This window comes from Eublepharis macularius, chromosome 3 (genome assembly GCF_028583425.1).
Source record: "Eublepharis macularius isolate TG4126 chromosome 3, MPM_Emac_v1.0, whole genome shotgun sequence".
Classification (NCBI taxonomy): domain Eukaryota; kingdom Metazoa; phylum Chordata; class Lepidosauria; order Squamata; family Eublepharidae; genus Eublepharis; species Eublepharis macularius.
This window is the reverse complement of record NC_072792.1, coordinates 182,940,515-182,958,729: the sequence shown is the minus strand read 5'-3', so window position 1 is coordinate 182,958,729 and position 18,215 is coordinate 182,940,515. Positions and strand designations below refer to the sequence as shown.

Below are 18,215 nucleotides of genomic sequence, written 5' to 3'. Positions count from 1 at the left end.
TCCCATCCCCCAACCTCATCCTTTACAAGCTGCACCCCTAAAATCTCCAGGAATTTCTTAACCTGGAGCTGGCAAGCCTACAGCGAGCCCACCCTCCAAAGCAATCATTTTCTCGGGGGTGGGGGAAGGGGGCTGAACTCTTTTGTCTGGAGATCAATTCGTTTTTTGTGGAAGAGCGCCAGACCTCACCTGGAGGTTGGCAACCCTAACTTGTTAGGGGGATTTGAACCCAGGTCATTCACAGCTAGGAGTTCAGTGTATATATTAGGTGGGGCTCCTAAGTAGAGGCAAGCCATGTGAAGCTGATGGAAAGAGGAGCAGAAAAGTTAAAAACCACCATAGAGCTCTAGGTCCTCCAGGGGCTAGAGGGGCCGTCCTTTGCCCTCAGCTATCTGTCCCCCTTGGGGAAGACCCCTTCCCCCCCCCTTTGGGTATGGGGTCCCTCCCCACTCCCGCCCTTCCCCCTCCTCCTCTCCCACCTTACAGGCGCGCCGCCATCGCCACCTCCTCGCCCTCCTCCTCGGTCGCCATGACAACAGGGATGCGCTTCTCCGGAGGCACCACGGAAACTACATTTCCCAGAACGCCGCGGCCGCAGCCCGCTATTGTGCCTGCCCACAATCCCATTCGCGCACCCAGAAACCCTCAGGACTACGTCCCCCGTCGCCCCTTGCGCGAGTCTTCCCCGCTCCCTCTCAGCCAATCGGCAGCGAACAGGTCGCGAAGTGGGAAGGAGGAGACAAGATGGCGGCGAAAGGCGGCGGCGGTAGCGGAGGAGGCGGCGGCGGCGCGAGTAGGAATGGGATATTGGACAAGGTAGCCCGGGCCCGAGCGGGGAGGGCAGGCCCGGGCGAGAATTCTACTGGCTGCAGGGGTGAAGAGGCCGCCCGGGGGAGTTCGACAGGCGCAGCCCTGCACCCAACGCGGGCTGAGCCTGCGGAACTCCCTGCCACAGGATGTAGGGTTGGCGTTGCTCTAGGATGAGGATCTTTGTAGGAACTGCCCCCAAACGGGTGAAAATGGTTGTTTTGTGTCTTGGGAAGCCAGAAATAAAGGGAGAGGGGGGATTAGAATGGCGCAGATCTGTGGAATAGAACCTCCCGGTTCAGAGGCAGTGCTCCTGCGGAGTTCCCAAGCACGGGACAGTGACCGCAGCGAAAGGAGGCTGCCAACGTGGCTTTGCTTGGGGGCTTCCTGTCGAAGCATCTGGTTGAGCCACTGCTGGAGAGAGAGGATGCTGAATGCAGGGGTCTTGGGACTGATCCAGCAGGGCTGCTCTGCGTTTTATAAAAAATGCTTTCAAAATATTTATTTTATGTTTATTATTTCTTTTTATTTATGTCATTTATAGATCTCCTTTCTCACTGAGACTCAAGGCAGATTACACAGTGAGAGATCAGTACAGCCAATATCAAGGACATTTCCATAAACAATGCCATAGGGGAAATAAACACAAGTTTACAAAGACAGAGCATTAGCAGAAATCCAATACAGAGTTGAAGAAATGCTAAAACCGAACATAAGCAATTCTAGGGCTGACAGACTACATGAAGCACAGGTGGCTCATAGGAGCACATTTCTGTTCACCAGCTGCCTCGAGCAGGAGTGATGGCACAGAAAGGTTTTTGCCTCCACTGCTCAGTGGTGAGCTTGCCAAGGTCAAGTTGAAATTTGCTTTGAGTCTCAGTGAGAAAGGTGGACTATAAATGACATAAATACGTTAGCAGCTGTTAGGATGCTGATGGATCCTTGCCCTGATCCTGCCAGGAGGCTTTGGGACGCAGCTCCTTTGTGGGCTCTCTTGTCCTTTCTCTCCTCCAGTAGTATAGTAGAAGAAGAATTACAGAAAAGGAACTACAGAAGTGGAGAAAGGAGCATTTGTGCACATAGTGATTCTCTCATAGTACATAAGAAATGCAGTTATAGTTCAATATTTTTTGCATTATACTGTATATAAAAAAATTGGTACTCAACTATATGATTTATTTATTTTGTAGTAAGATTTCACTGTTGCCTTTCTCCACTTCTGTACTTTCTCTCACCTGTGCTGGGCCCTTGTTGCCAAATACGGTGCTTTAGCAAGGACATGCTTTTAAAACACCTGGCATTCTGTTTATGAATTCAGTACTGTTATTTTATTTTGGGGCTTCCTTGCCTCCTTGATTTAGGGCAGGCTATCGGGACTAGTCGTGGATTAAACAGATATTTTGCCTGTGGCGAATGTGTGTTCTTATGTAATGTGTGTGTGCAGTGCACGTATTCACATTGGCAAACTCGTGGCAGCCTGAGGTTGGTATGCACAAAGTGCACATCTGTTTTGCAGCACTGGGGGTTGGTGTCAGCTCCAGGGGGATAAGGAAGCAGGACAAGATGCGGTTGTGGAATACACTGTTATTCCCAATCCTTGGGCATTTGTAACCCCTCAGCATTCAGGCACCAGAGATTGGTCTAGATTTGCTGGTAAAAAGACTCTTGTCTGCACTCCCATTCATCTGAAAAAGAGATCTGTTATCTATCTCCCCCCACCCACATGCACACTGGAAAATCCAACACCCTCCTTCAGTACAGCATCCCAGCCCCTTCACCTACCCATGCACATTGCTTGTGTGGAAATTTGAATATTCCACAAAGTCTCTGGTTTAGCTGGTAGTGCTTGTAATTTAGCCTTTGGAGCCAAAGATTGTGCCACGTGGGCTCTGCTCTCATTGGGCTTGCAGGCAATTCTGCCTCCCAACCTGGGATTGTTTTTGACTCCCCAACAAAATAGAATACAATTGGAATCTTGGCCAGCTGCCTTTATAGGAATGCAGTAAATAATAATAACTTCACTTATATACTGCTCTTCTAGACAGATTAGTGCCCCGCTCAGAGCGGTGAACAAGTTAAGTGTTATTATTATCCCCACAATGCAGCTAGGCAACTGGGGCTGAGATGAGTGCCTTACCCAAGGCTACCTAGTAGTTCATGTCAGCAGGGGGATTCGAACCAGCAGAGTGCTGAGTTGCAAGCAAATCACATAACCACTGCTAACGAATAATGGGCAGCAGTGTCTAAAAGCCAGCCCAAGTGGCTGCCTTTTCCATCCCCTGACTCATTTAGGTTCATGTGCCCTTCTTTCCAGCCTGTCGTAGATTATGGCATGTGGCATGCAGAAGTGTGGGGGAGGTGGGAGGCCCACCTGGGGAACAGCCAGCACCCTGGAGGGTGTTTCAGTGCCTGAGGATATAGCTGGAGGGCAAATGATGAAGTTTAAGCAGGTTTGGGTCTGGCTGGTGCCTTGGTGGGTGTAGAGGACTGGCTGAAGATCCTGTGGAAGCTGCCTTGATAGGATCGCAACCAATGATTCATCCTATTACCTGATTCATCCTATTACCTACTACCCAGAGGGTTCCATTTCAAAGCATGGGATGTTCTTGTTCCAAGAAACTTGTGCTGGAAACTGAAGCTTGGGGACACTTCACTTACCTGCCTCTTGGATTTTTTTTTTTTTTGAGAATTCTAGAGATCGCGATAGGTCAGCTTCACAGCCTAGCAAACCCAAATCAGGATACGTACACCAAAGCTGCCTAATGTCTCTGCCCCTCCGTTAAGGGGGTGGTCTATTATGTGGAAATTGCCTGCTGTGGTTGGCCCTTAATTTGCATCCTCTGCAGGTGTGACTCTCTCTCTCTCTTTTTTTTTGGCATCCTCCCTGGTACTTCTGTTTCTTGATGGTTTTATTCTTCTTTTTTTCTGAACGTCAGCGTTTAAGCTGTCCTCGACTTTTTGAAAATATAGGGGCATTTTAAAACGTTTGTTCCAGATCGAATGCAAAGAAAAAAAAATGAGATACCGATAGTCAGGTGTCACTTGGGAGAGAATTCTATAAATGAGATGCCGCTGCAGAAAAGCTCTCTCCCCAGCTGCCACTCGTCTGAACTCTAAAGACCTAGGGCCTTCTTGGAGTATTTTAATAGATGAGCAGGTTTTTATGGGAGAAGGCAGTTTTCTGGTTTCATGCAGTTCAGAGTTTCTGAAGTCAGAGCCAGGACTTTGAATTCTGCCCAGAAACCAGCAGGAAGCCAGAACAGTTCTTTTACTGCTGGTGAAATATGCTTATTAGAGCCTAGCTGGCTTTACAATCTTATAAACTGAGATCCTCAAGGCAAAAATGGGACATGTGAAGCAGGGTAGGCTGAGAGTGTTCGACTGTCCCAAGGTTACCCCACAAGCTTCCATGGCACAGTGGTGATTACAGCTCAAGTCTCCCATCTGACACTGATGCTGTAACCACTACACTAGATTGCCTCTCAGCCCCAAGTATCATAATGTTTTGTTTCTACAGTCGGCGCTCTGTTGGCTAGCAGGGGATCAGCTTCATGGACATCTATGCATCTCATGACCAAGTTCTCCGTCCTGGCTGGCATGAGCTCATCTTGAGATCTTAGGCAGGGGTCTTCCTTACAACCTGTTCCAGCTAGTGGGCCCCTGAGTTTCCTGCGTTGAGGACAGGCGCTTTGCTGCCCCCAAGCCATGGCTTCTCCTGTTTGAATGGTTTAGGCATTGGTGGGCATCTCCTGTACCCTGTATTGTGAGGATAATAATAACAGCGATTTTGTTCACTGCTCTGAATGAGGCACTAATCTGTCTAGAAGAGCAGGATGTGAGCACAGTCGTTATTGTTCTTGTTAATGAGAAGGCAGGGAGTTTTTCTGGGGGGGGGGGCGGCACATTGTTTTTTCATTGCCTTGAATTGCAGGCGGAAGTTGTCATAAGCGGCACCTCGCCGTTTCACTTTGCAATGGACTTTCTTTCTTCCGCAGTCGCCATGGGGCTGGGAACCAGTGCAGTGTTGCGGTCAGAGCGTCAGGCTGGGATCTGGTCAAGCTGGGTTCCGATCCCCGCTCTGCCGTGAAGCTCTAAGGGAGCCCTTTGGCCAGTAACACTCTCCCAGTCTAAGCTTCCTCACAGGTTTTTATGATGCTGAAACGGAAGAGAACCTTGAAGGAAGCCGGGGTAAAAATGTGGTCGGTAGACCTGTCCATTTTAGTAGTAGTATTTCGAGTGTGTTAACCACAGTATATTTTCCACTGTTTCGGTTTCCACCGCCTTTTCTGTTTTTGAAGAAAAATTGCACCTGCTGATCGCAGAAAGAGCACATCTAGGAAGAGCGATAGGCCCTGTCCGCTTTATGTCTAGCATGGTTGTCCTGGAAAAAAACTGGTTTACAGCAGACGGCTTCCAGAACTTGCTAGAGAGTTTAGCTGCATGACCAGTTTTCAGTTCCAGTGCTTTGTACTGAAGCCCTTAATGGATCAGTGTCTCTGAGCATGTGCAGAGTACATTCTCACATACTCAATCACTGTATAGTCACAGTGTGGCCACAGAGGGCAAAGATTTCGGAAGAGTAAGTACTTTGGGGTAGATTTAAGCCCCTAATGCTGGCAGATTGGAAGGGATTGATCCCTAGATACATCTGTTGCCGTTGTTGGGATATCAGGAGGGAGTTTCAGGGATTATCTTGAAGCTTCTCAGGTGTAGACCTCTGGAAGACATGAATATAGAAACTGCATCATCTTTGCACTCTTCTCAGCTGTATAGTTCAGTCTTAGTAGGTCTTTCACTCTTAGTAGCAGATATTTTTGACTCTTTCAACCTGTCCTGTCCCTGGAGGATCAGGGCACAACCATGTGACATTCAGTGTAACGGCTACCCTTGCGTTTAAAATATATTTAGAAGTTACAATGTATTTAGAAGCAGCAATGTGACTTTCCCAAGAAAATTTTCCAGTTTAAATAAATGAATTAAATATTTAAATAATGTTACAAAAGAAGTCAAACACACCATGTACCGGCCTGGACCATATAGAAGCACTGGGGTTTTTCCATGCTTCCTACCCCACATTTAGCCCGTGTAACATGATTGATTCATAGCACAACAGCCCCAACATCTGTAGATAAACAGAGGCTGTATTTACATATGTGGGGAGAACAATTTCCACATCAAAATATAGCATCAGAAAAATTTATATTTTAGAAAATTTTCTGCTCTGCATCACTGGTAAGAAAAGTGATAAATTTTTATTTTAAAAATCTCTGTTCTTCCTTTTTAGTCTTCTGAGGGGAAGGTGATTGCAAAAAAGCCTGAGTTGCACCAGATTCAAATGCTAGATGGCACATTACACTTTCTGTTGTTGCTAATAGGGGTGTGCACTTCGGGTTTCCGATTCGGATAAATTTGGTATTTCCAAATCGGCCCCAGCATTACTGAGCCGATTCGGAAATACTGAAGCAAAGCTTTCGGAAAGCTTCAGAATGTTTCAGAAAGCTTCGGGCAGCAGCCACAGCACTTTTCTTGCTGCTTGCAAGCGGCCTCCCCCCTCCCATCGGGTGAAAAAAGCGGCAGGGCGGGAAGTTTGAAAGCAACACGCAAGCAGCAAGAAAAGTGTTGCTTTGAGCTTCAGTATGCTCCGTAAAGATTCGGGAATCTTTACGGAGCACACCATTCCCGAATCTTTACGGAGCATACCGAAGCAGTTTAAACACTCGCATCTGCTTTGGGTTTTGGGTTATTCTGAATTATTTTCCCACTTCAGGTAAACCTGAAGCAGGAAACCCGAATATTTTTTGGGTGCACGCCTCTGGTTGCTACTGTGTTTTCTTTATTGCCTTGTGTATTATTGTTTTGTTATAGTGTGTTTTTGGAAATGTGAAGTTTGATTTTTTTAAAAATAGTTGTTGATAAAAGAATATTTATTGCAATACTCTTCTATAGCTTTGTTTGTTTCCTTCCTTGGGTGCCTGAGAGGGAGGTGGGCTTGTACATGTTCTAAATAAAATATATTTAAATAAATACATTTTATGGAAAGGCAGTGTAGAAATAGTATAAATAAATAAACCCTTAGCAGAATTGTATCATAAAACAGAATCAGGAAAGAAAATAATGATTGAAATAAAACCAATGCAGTTGTGTGGACTGGGGATCAAATCATCAAAAAACTGGACAAGCATAAATAAAAAAAGAGCAAGTTGGAGTCTTTTCAGATCTCTGTAAAGTTGAGACCTGCAATAGCATAATGGTTAAGTGGCTGGGTTCCAAATCAGCGCTCTGCTAGTTTGACTCCCGCTATGAGTTCAGTAGGTGGACTTGGGTAAGCCTCTCCCCTCAGCCCCAGCTGTATTGTGGGGACAATAACTGACTTCGTTCAGCACTCTTGAGTGCGGCTCTAATCCGTCTAGAAAAGTAACACCTGCCTTCATAAATGTTATTCCTAGCTGCATGCACTCTTGGCAAACGCCTAAAAGCATATGGGGCGGTACCCCTGCCGAAGCTGAGCAGGCCTGATCCTGCCAGGGGACGGGGTGGGTGGTGGGATAGATGTGTCACCAGGGAACAAGGCGTAATCCTGTCTCCTTTGAGGAGGATCAGCACTTCAACGTAAGTGGTACAAGTATGTCAGTAAAGTGGACTATATGCAGGAAGCAGCGTGCTTGGAAGTAATGCCCTTTTTGATACGCCTTGCAGTGGAAGATCGATGATAAGCCTGTGAAAGTGGACAAGTGGGATGGGTCAGCGGTGAAGAATTCTTTGGATGATTCTGCCAAAAAGGTATGCCCCCCCCCCAATGCGTTGATTGTTCCTCTGTGTTCTGGTCACCTCTTGTAGGCTGCACTGATTCCTCTTCTTCTACTCTTCTCTACGGACGTCCTCCCCTTCCGGACTGGTGAATATAACCCAACCCTGAATCTTTGTCCCCCCTCCTCGTTGATTTCTAGTTCAGCCCTGGTTGTATGTTGTGTGCTATTCTCTGTGCATTTGCCGTTGCTGTCCCTTTAATAAAAACCAGATGGACATCCACTTGTCTTTATTAAGAGTTCTCTAGAAGAACGATCCCTGTATACGTTGATTGAAAATCTTGCTCGTTATCCCCTCTCGCGGCCTCTCCTTGCTCGCGAATTCTCCCCAACTCGCAAGGAGATCCCCCAACTGCTTCTCTTCACTCCCGTCAGCTCAGAATGTCTTTATCAAGCTCTGGTTTCTCTGCTTTGCTCTGATCCTTTTAGGTGGGTAGCCAAGGTGGTCTGCAGTAAAACAGCAGAATTTCAGTGCAGTGGCACCTTAGAGACCAACAAGATTTTCAGGAGCTAGCTTTTGAGAGTCAGAGCTCTCCCTTCTTCAGACATGAGTCTAACTCTCGGAAGCTCGCACCCTTAAAATCTTGTTGGTCTCTAAGGTGCCACTGTGCTTAAATTCTGCTGCTCTGATCCTATCACCTTTCTCCCCAAGGGCCTTCCCTCAGTATTACTCCAAGCTTCATAGAATCATAGAGTTGGAAGGGGCCATACAGACCATCTAGTCCAACCCCCTGCCCAGTGCAGGATCAGCCTAAAGCATTTAGGCCCCATCAGAGCTTGCAGAGAGGAGGAATTGGGTGTGTAAAGCGGAAGCCGTTTGGATTTTGCAGGAGAGGGGGAAAAAACGGGCAGAAAGGGAAAGCAGAAAGCGGGCTGCAAGAGAAACACCTTGTAGGAAGGTGCAGAATCTCTCGCTGTCTCTTTGTTGATCTGATGTTGGCTGAGCAGGGAGTGAAAAATCTTCTCCTGCTCTTGCTTGAAGATTGGTACACAATAATACCCAAATACCTTCATTCCTCTCTGGGTGCTCTCTCTCTTTTTCTGTCTGTTATCCCAAAGTATGCAAAGACAGATTGGGGCAAACCCAGCAGCATCAGGGAAGTGGCGAGTACAGAACAATACTTTATGGATTCAACTCCAGTTTCTGCTTCTTCCCCTTCTCAAAATAGTAAAGAGTCCAGCAGCAACGTTAAGACTAATCATCTTTATTTGTTCTTTTACGACACTCTGCCCCTGGCATGGATCCTATCAGCTCAGTTGACCTGAGGTTCTTTTGCCACCATGAGCATCTCTTCTCCTCCCTTTAACGGAAATATGGATTAGAGCACATTACACCTTAGTGGTGCCCGTGTTTTCTAGTAAACTCCATATGAACATTAATGGGAATTTTTTTCTAACAGGCTGTGTAACCTCACAGATGTTCTTTTCATCTTTGACAACAATTAGAAGTAATGGACAGTAGTTGATGAACGGTTCTGTACTTGTTAGAATGGACCAACAGTGATTGGCTCGCTTAACTTTTCCTGTCTCCTTCTAATGATTTATAATAGCTTATCTTGCAGCTGGACATAGCATCACTTTTTGGCAAGGGAGAATATCACATGATTGAAAATCTGAATGATTAGCTAAACCGAAAACCAATCATAATTCAATATTGCTATCGTGTGTAAAAGATCTTAGATTTCTTTGCAGATATCATATCTCAATTATTATAAAAGGTGCTAACACAGGTAATAGAGCAGGGACTTTGCCGAAAGAAATCTCATTAAAATCTAGATGAGAAAATTGTATTGGTCTCTGGGCTCATTGGAAATCAATGCATTTCATAATAAAACTTGATTTTGTCTCAATGTTAGGTGAATTAATCCTTGTTGCTTGTATTTGTCCCATTTTTACTGGTTCTATACAGAGTAGCAAGTCCTGGGTTCAAGTCCTGATTTAGCACAAAAGTCATTGAATGACCTTACTTGTTTATTTTATTTTCAAAATTTATGCCCTACCTTTCTGCGCTCATCAGAGCCACCGAGGCAGCTAGTACACGTTTAAAACCATTCAAACAGTGACTCTCACGCACAGCCCGGCAGATTTAAGTAGCCAGGAAGGGCAACGGTCATACAGGCAGGTGGTGGGCCTCAAATCTCCAAGGACCCTGTCTACATCCTCAGACCGTGGGCCCACTCGCCGCCTTTTGCCCAGGACCTACTGTGCAGGAATGTTGTGAAAATAAAGCAGCGGGAAAGAGCTCCATGTATGCCTCCTTGAGATCCTTGGAGGAAGGGAAAGGATAAAAACGTACGCCTGAAAAAGTGGGAAGTGATGGATTTAGCTTCCAGTGCACTCTGGGCTCCCCCAAAGCTCAACATCAGAGTCAAAACCTAACTACTATTATTTGGAGCAGGGGGTGGGGGTGAGACTAATCTCAAAGGATTTTTCTCCTAGTCCATAGATCCGGAGGAGTTAGCTGTGTTATCTGTAGTTGCAAAATAGTAAAGAGTCCAGTAGCTCATGCATCCGACAAAGAGAGTTGTGGTTCTCGAAAGCTTATGCTACAATAAAGTTGGTTAGTCTTAAAGGTGCTACTGGACTCTTCCTTATTTCTCCTGGTTCAGGCCATCTTGCTGAGTGAAGCCTGCAAATTAATGAGGCACCAGCCGAGCCGAGCGGCCTAGCAGGCTCGTGTCTTGGATCAGGGCTGTGTTTTCTGCACTTTTGCTTGCCCACCTACGCCTACGAGTGTGTTTGTGTTTCTTTTTCTCTCCACCAGGTTCTCCTGGAAAAGTATAAGTACGTGGAGAACTTCTGCCTGATAGACGGTCGCCTCATCATTTGCACCATCTCCTGCCTGTTTGCCATAGTGGCTTTAATATGGGATTACCTTCACCCCTTCCCCGAATCGAAGCCCGTCCTCGCGGTCTGTGTCATATCATATCCTTTGCCAGGGGCGTCCACAGGCCTGCGTGTCACAGGAGCCGCGTCTCCCGGCTCGGCTGTCCAGGTTGGGCCTAGGTGGTGCATGGAGGGATGTCATCAAACTGCTCTGCGTTGGCTTCCTCTTCAACGTCTCTTACACAGTTTTGCTGTGCCTGGAGCCAATTGCCGTGGATTATCTTTTTGTTTTAAATCACAGGAATCTGTGTTAGGATCCAAATGATGTTAAAGGCAGAAGGTGGGAAGCAGTTGCAAAGAGCTACTTTGAGCATGTGCAAAGCCACAGAGAGCCAGTTTGGCGTAGTGGTTAAGAGCGGCAGGACTCTAATCTGGAGAGCCAGGCTTGATTCCCCACTCCTCCGCTTGAAGCCAGCTGGGTGACCTTGGGTCGGTCACTTAAAAGGAGCAGGACTCTAATCTGGAGAGCCAGGTTTGATTCCCCACTCCTCCGCTTGAAGCCAGCTGGGTGATCTTGGGTCAATCACTTAAAAGTGGCAGGACTCTAATCGAGAGAGTGAGGTTTGATTCCCCACTCCTCTGCCTGAAGCCAGCTGAGTGACCTTGGGTCGGTCACAGCTCTTTCAGAGCTCTCTCAGCCTCACCCACCTCACAAGGTGATTGTCATGAGGATAATAATAACACACTTTGTAAACTGCTCTGACGGAGTGTTAAGTTGTCCGGAAGGGCAGCATATAAATCGAATTATTATTACTTAAATGTTTTACAAATGTTGGGTTTGGAGCCTGCATGCCCTTAGGCTAGGGGAGAAATGGCTTCCAGGGGGAAAGAGTGGCTGGGAGGGCTGGCCTAAGGCAGGGAATCTGACCAGAAAAGAGATCCTGAGGGTATGGCTTTAGAATCTCACACCTGAAAATTTAATAGGAAAACCTTTAATACATTTGACAGAGCCAAAGATAGAGTTTCTTGGGCAGTATCACCTGTTAAGCTTGGTGACGTGTGTATATGAATGCTGATGTAAAAGTTACTGACCAGTCTGCCCATGATGGATTCCGCCCTGTCGTGTGTTGTGTGCCTTCAGAAACTGGATTTGTGACTTTTGCAAGGGGTTCCAGCTCCCTGGCCCTTTCAGCCACACCCAGAGCCGAGGCCCTGGACTGTGACATGAGCTTCCAGGACTGGATGGCCTCTTTCCCAGCTCTCCTCTGCCGCTGCTCGGTGCCTTTCTTTAACGTTGCTGCACATATTTCGTGATGATGGGCATTCTCACCATCTATACCTCATATAAGGAGAAGAGCATCTTCCTGGTAGCACATAGGAAAGATCCGGCGGGGATGGATCCCGATGACATCTGGCAGCTGTCCTCAAGCCTGAAGAGGTATGGCTCTCCCAAGAGCCTTCTTGCTGGATTTCAGGGTGGGGTGTGTATCAAGTTTCTGCAGGTGGCCCCCAGCAGCTATGATGCAAGTCTCTAGCCCTTATGAAGATAGTTTTAGGTGGGTAGTAGAGATGGGCACAAAACGGAACACGAACCAAAAAGAACCACAAACCGACCCGGTTCATGATTCTCGAATCAGCGGTTCATGGAAGCTCCTTTCCATGAACTTCCAAACTGGTATGCATTAAACCCGTGGATCAGCTGCTTGTTGGGGAAATCCCCGACAAGCAGCTGATCATTTAAACAGCGGGGCTTGGCTGGCCAGCCAAGTTCTGCTGTTTAAATGGTCATTTCCCCGCCACTCCAAGCGGTGGGAAAATGACCATTTAAACTGCAGGTGGGGCTTGGCTGCCCAGCCGGAAACTCCTGGCAGGCCAGCCAAGCCCCACAGTTTAAATGATCAGCTGCTTGTCGGGGATCTCCCGGACAAGCAGCTGATCCACGGTTTAAATGCCCCTTTCCAGCGGCATGGAAAGGGGCATTTAAACCCTACAAACCACAAACCGGTTTGCCAACTTGCTCCACTTCAGGGAAGTTTGTGATTCGTGAAAACACACAAACCACACTGTTCATTTTTTTCACGGTTCGTGCCCACCCCTAGTGGGCAGCCATATTGGTCTGCAGTAGATCAGTAGGATTTAAGTCCAGTGGCACCTTAGAGATGCACAAGGTTTTCAGAATATGAGCTTTCAAAACAGAGCTCCCTTCTTCAGATATCTGAAGATATCCGAAAAAGGTAACTCTGACTCAAAAGTTCATACCCTGAAAATCTTGTGCATGTCTAACGTGCCACTGGACTCAGATCCTGCTGTTCTAGCCCTTATGACTGCCAACATGGGCTTCCATATGCAACGACAATCAATGTCCCCTGAAATCTCACCAGCCAGAAAAGGGAGGCACACTTCAGAACTTTGCATATTTCCATTTCCTCCCTTTTTATCAGCAGAGAAGCTGTGGGAAGGGTCTGTGGCTCAGTGGCAGAGCATCCTGCAGAAGGCCCCTGGCATCTCCACTTGAGGACGGGGTAGTAGTTGATGTGAAACATCTCTGTCTGAGATCCCAGAGAGTTGATAGATCAAAGGTCTGATTCAGTAGAATGCTGGTTAGATCTTCCCTACCACTGCCACAAGAGCCAGCTGGGTGATTTCTGGTTCCCTCGAAAGCACTTCCGCGTGTCGATTTGATACTTTGTATTTATTTTATTTTGCTGACATTTTTATAGTCCGTCTTTCTCATGGAGACTCCAGGCGGATTACACAGTGTGAGTCAATATATCCAACAAGGTGGGACATCCAATATGCAATGCAAGGGGGGGTGAAAGGGGCCTTCTATGTGGCTGCCCCTTTGCACTGAGAGGCCAGGGCTTAGGTAAGACATCGCAAACAGATCTTGAGTTTGTTCCCAACAGGCATCAGGCTGGTAAACAGGGCTTTTTTTCAGGGGGAACGCAGGGGAACGGAGTTCCGGAACCTCTTGAAAATGGTCACATGGCTGGTGGCCCCGCCCACTGATCTCCAGACAGAGGGGAGTTCAGATTGCCCTCCGCGCTGCTCAATCTAAACTCCCCTCTGTCTGGAGATCAGGGGGGCGGGGCCACCAGCCATGTGACCATTTTCTCCGAGGGCAACCCACTGAATTCCACCACCTCTTTTCCCAGAAATAAAGCTCTGCTGGTAAACCACCGGCTTTGAGGGTTCCCTTCCATTGTATGGAGCCGATAGGTGAAAGTCTTCTACTACTTCCCAGTTAGCTGTCTCATCTGAACAGAGGCTTCTGAGCAAGCTGGAGTTTCCCACCTTACCCACCAACTGGAATTCTTAACCTGGATTCATCGTGGTTGGTATAAGCAATCGGAGACAGCCTGCCTGTTCAGATGTCTCACCTAATTTGGAATTAAATGAAAACTTTTATCTTCAGGCTAGCCTGAAAGAGGGGGAGTGCACGTAAGTACGGTCACTAAAGTGTGAACTTTCTGGGAGGTCTGAATGAAGTTCCTGAAGATGCCAGACCAACTTTTATTTATTTATTTATGTCATTTATAGTCCACCTTTCTCACTGAGATTCAAGGCGGGTTACATAGTGTGAGATTAGTACAGCCGGTATCAAGGACATTTCCATAAGTAATGCCATAGGGTAAATAAATACAAGTTTACAAAGACAGCATTAGCAAGGATCCAATACAGGGTTGAAGAAATGCTGAAACAGAACATAATCAATTCTAGAACTAACATTAGACAACATGAAGCGCAGGTAGTACATAGGAGTACATATTTAAAGCAACAGATTATATGTAAGGCAACAGTGGTGAAGTCTATGGTCCCTAACTCATTGGCGAAGCATCAGAGCTCCTCCCTACAATACAAAAGCCTCTTTGAATAATTTGGTTTTGCGTCATTTACAGAAAGCCAGGAGAGTGGGGGCTCCTGACCTCAGGTAGGCCATTCCACGAGGTAGGGTACACCACAGATAAAGCCCATGCACGGGCTGCTGTTGATTTTGCCCATGTGCAGCCTGGCACCTGCAAGGGACCCTGTTCAGATGAGTGAAGCCATGGAGGGACATAGAGAGAGAGAGGTGGTCCCGTAGGTATGCTGGACCAAGGCCGTGAAGGGCTTTGTATGTAATGACCAATACCTTGAACTGAGCACGGTAACTGATGGGTAGCCAATGGAGTGACTGTAGGATAGGAGTGATGTTCATGCTCCTGCTCGCTCCTGCTAACAGTCAAGCCGCAGCATTTTGCACCAATTGGACCCTCATAGTTAACTTTGATGGGAGATCAGTGTATAGTGCATTATAATAGTCAAGTTTTGATGTTTCCGTAGCATGGATCCAGGTGGCCAAGTTGCCATGTTGACGTAAGAAGCCATCTTCCAGGTTAGAATGAGTTCATAGAAAGCATTTTTTGCGGTGACACGAACCAAAATACATGACGAGCCAGGCTGGTTCGTGCTTCACGAACCAGCAGTTCGTCAGATCCCATTTCTGACAAACCACCACGAACTTTAGGCTGGTTCGTTTGGTTCGTTTTTTGGTTCATCACTGCAGATAGCCTGGTGCCAATCTATCAGTTTCCTAGGCAACGGGATGGACTTCCTGCTAGCCCAGAAGTGACGATTTTCTGACCTGGATGGGACGTTTTCATGAACCAAACGAACTGGTTCTCGAACTGGGGGGCAGGTTCGGGAGAGTTCGTGGTTTGTGAAATTTGACGAACCACATGGTTCGCTTTTTTTCTGGTTCGTGCCCATCTCTAGTGACTTGCGTTACACTTGCTGTGTCCCAGGCATCCTCTTACTCTAAATTCCTTCCTCCCCAGGTTCGACGATAAATATACCCTGAAGATGACATTCATCAGTGGCAGAACCAAGCAGCAGAGGGAGGCAGAGTTCACCAGGTCCATCGCCAAATTCTTAGATTGCAACGGCACCTTAGTTATGGAGGCCTTTGAGCCGGAAGTCTCCAAGCTTCACGACAGCCTGCTTTCGGAAAGGAAGACCAAGTAGGCCGTACCCAAGTCTCTGCCTTCCTGCTGGGCGCGGGCTGAGTTTAAGCCAATAAAGCAAAATAGCAACGAATGTTAGCCTCTGTTTTTGTCCTGAACCCCTCCATCAGCTCTTTTCCCTTTCCCCTCCCTCTAGAAAAACAGGAGCAAGAGTTTTGCCTGTTTTGCCTTGCTATGGGTCTAAATGTCTTACCTGACTTGTTCCCATAGAGTTGCCAAGGACTTTGGGGACAGAGAGGTGCCGCTCGATCTTGTATATGATTTCTTGAAAAATGCTGTGTTTTTAAGAGACCTCTGTAGGGTTCAGCACATAGACATGGCTGATGTGGGGGGAGGGGAATGTTACTTTTTACATTCGGAATTCGGGGCAACCGTGTTCCCAATCCAGTTCTCTTTGCCAGCAAGTTTTCTTTATTTTTATATTTATCAGGAAAGGGAGAGAGTTTTTTTAAATAGAAAATGTTTTATTTGGGGAGGGATTGGGGGTGAGAGAAGTAAGCTGTCTAGAAAGAAAGATAAGTTTCCAGGGTGAAGGTAGCTTGCCAAGCTTTGAAGAAAGAGGGTCATTTAAAATTCGCTCCACCTGTGTGTTGTCTCATATGGTGCATTTTTTTTCCATGCTGAAATATCTGTTCCTTCTATCCCTTGTATAACTGCCATTTTCTAAAATGATATTTTTTTTCCAATAAAAGGAAAACTACTGTGAAAAGAGCACGGCCGTATTAATGGTTGGGGTATCCCAGGAGCATTGTTGAGTGGTTATTTTTTTGCTAGTATCATCACTGCCTAAGAATGCATTGTGTGATCTTTGCGTTACATACATTTAAAAGTGGAAGGAGTATATTGTGACGAATTCCCTTTTAGGTATTTTATGGCATTCCCCATTACTATGTATGGATGTGAAAGTTGGGCGGTGAAGAAAACTGACAGGAAGAATTCATTTGAATGGATTCATTTGAAATGTGGTGCTGGAGGAGAGTTTTGTGGATACTATGGACAGCCAAAAAGACAAATAAGTGGGTACTAGATCAAATCAAGCCAGAATTCCCCTTGGAAGCTAAAATCACAGAACTGAGGCTATCATACTTTGGTCACATCATGAGAAGATGAGACTCACTGGAAAAGACAATAATGCTAGGAAAAGTGGAGGGCAGTAGGAAAAGAGGAAGACCTAAAATGAGATGGCTTGACTCAATAAAAGAAGCCACATCCTCCAGTTTGCAGGATCTGAACAAGTCTGTTAATGATAGGAGATTTTGGAGGTCTCTCATTCATAGGATCGCCATAGATCGGAGGCAACTTGATGACACATAACACACATGCACCCTTTTAGGGGCAGCTTATTTACTTGCAGAGAATCTTTTGGGCACTTTAATGCCTGCATGTATTTGGGCACAAGCCCTTGTAGGCAAAGGCCTGCTTTGTCAGGTGCATGGATTGGTTGATATGATAATGGGAGGAAAGAGATATGTCTACATCCCTAGCTGGATCTGGGAGTGGGACAGAAAATAAGGACAGAAAATTCCTATTTGTAGTAACTCAACCAACCTAGGTGTTCGTTCAAGGCCAAATGTACGCTGGAATCTAGTCAATTAGCACATGAAGCTGCCTTTTGTAGAATCGGACCCCTCCATCTGACTCAGTACTGATCATTTGACTGGCAGCAGCTCTCCAGCACAGAGGGGGCTGTCAGTCCTTGGTAGGTAGATCCCCAGGTCCCTCACAGCAAGCACTCGGGGGCATTGGTTGAAGTAACTTTTATTAGAGATCTAATTAAAGATTTATTAGAGATGTATTAGAGATGCTAGGAAAAGTGGAGAGCAGTAGGAAAAGAGGAAGACCTAAAACGAGATAGCTTGACTCAGTAAAAGAAGCCACATCCTCTAGTTTGCAGGATCTGAAAAAGTCTGTTAAGGATAGGAGATTTTGGAGCTCTCTCTCATTCATAGGATCGCCCATGTTCAAGTGATCTATACGAATGCATTGGCAGAAGTGACTTCAAAAAGGGATAGTGTTAATTATAGGGAAACTTCCCACCCTTGGTGTCCGTTAACATTCTGGTGCGAAAGCCCCAAAGAGTTACATGGGAACTGAATAGTTTAGGCTAGACATAGTACAGAATGAAATCATCTCAGACTCTGAGAAAAGATACATCGCTGACTTGGCAGAGAAGTTTGAAATAAGAAAAGGAACAAGACAAGGTTGTCCACTATCACCGCTGTTGTTTGTTATGGTCTTAGAAATATTATTAAGGCAGATCAGAGAGGATGAGAATATAAAAGGAATCAAAATAAAGGGATCTTCATATAAGTTAAGAGCTTTTGCAGATGACGTGATGTTTATAGTAGAAGATCCACTACAAACTCTGCCAAGATTGCTGGACAGAATTAAAGAATTTGGAGACTTGGCAGGCTTCTATATAAATAAAAAAAGTCTAAAATAATAACCAAAAACATAACTAAGAATAAGCAACAAGAATTGAGGGAAGTAACAGAATGTGAAGTGGTACACAAAACTAAATATTTGGGAATAAAACTGACAGCTGAAAATATTGATTTATTTAAAAATGACTATGAAAAGCTCTGGACACAAATTGAAAGGGATATGATAAAATGGAACAAATTAAACTTATCGTGGTTAGGTCAAATTGCCACAGTTAAAATGAATGTGTTGCCTAGAATTATGTTCCTAATGCAAACGATACCAATTGTTAAAGACAAAAAACAATTTGAAAAATGGCAGAGGAAAATATCGGAATTTGTGTGGACAGGAA

The 18,215-nt window shown here is 46.0% G+C and overlaps 1 protein-coding gene across 1 annotated transcript; it reads left to right on the top strand.

Moving 5' to 3' along the window:
- Positions 1-713: 713 nt before the first annotated feature.
- SPCS2 (signal peptidase complex subunit 2) lies at positions 714-16,153 on the top strand. The gene is made up of 5 exons (XM_054973027.1): positions 714-816; positions 7,504-7,587; positions 10,378-10,542; positions 11,747-11,877; positions 15,257-16,153. The coding sequence occupies exons 1-5, from the start codon at positions 745-747 to the stop codon at positions 15,441-15,443; spliced, it is 639 nt and encodes a 212-aa protein (XP_054829002.1). The 5' UTR covers positions 714-744; the 3' UTR covers positions 15,444-16,153.
- Positions 16,154-18,215: the final 2,062 nt, after the last annotated feature.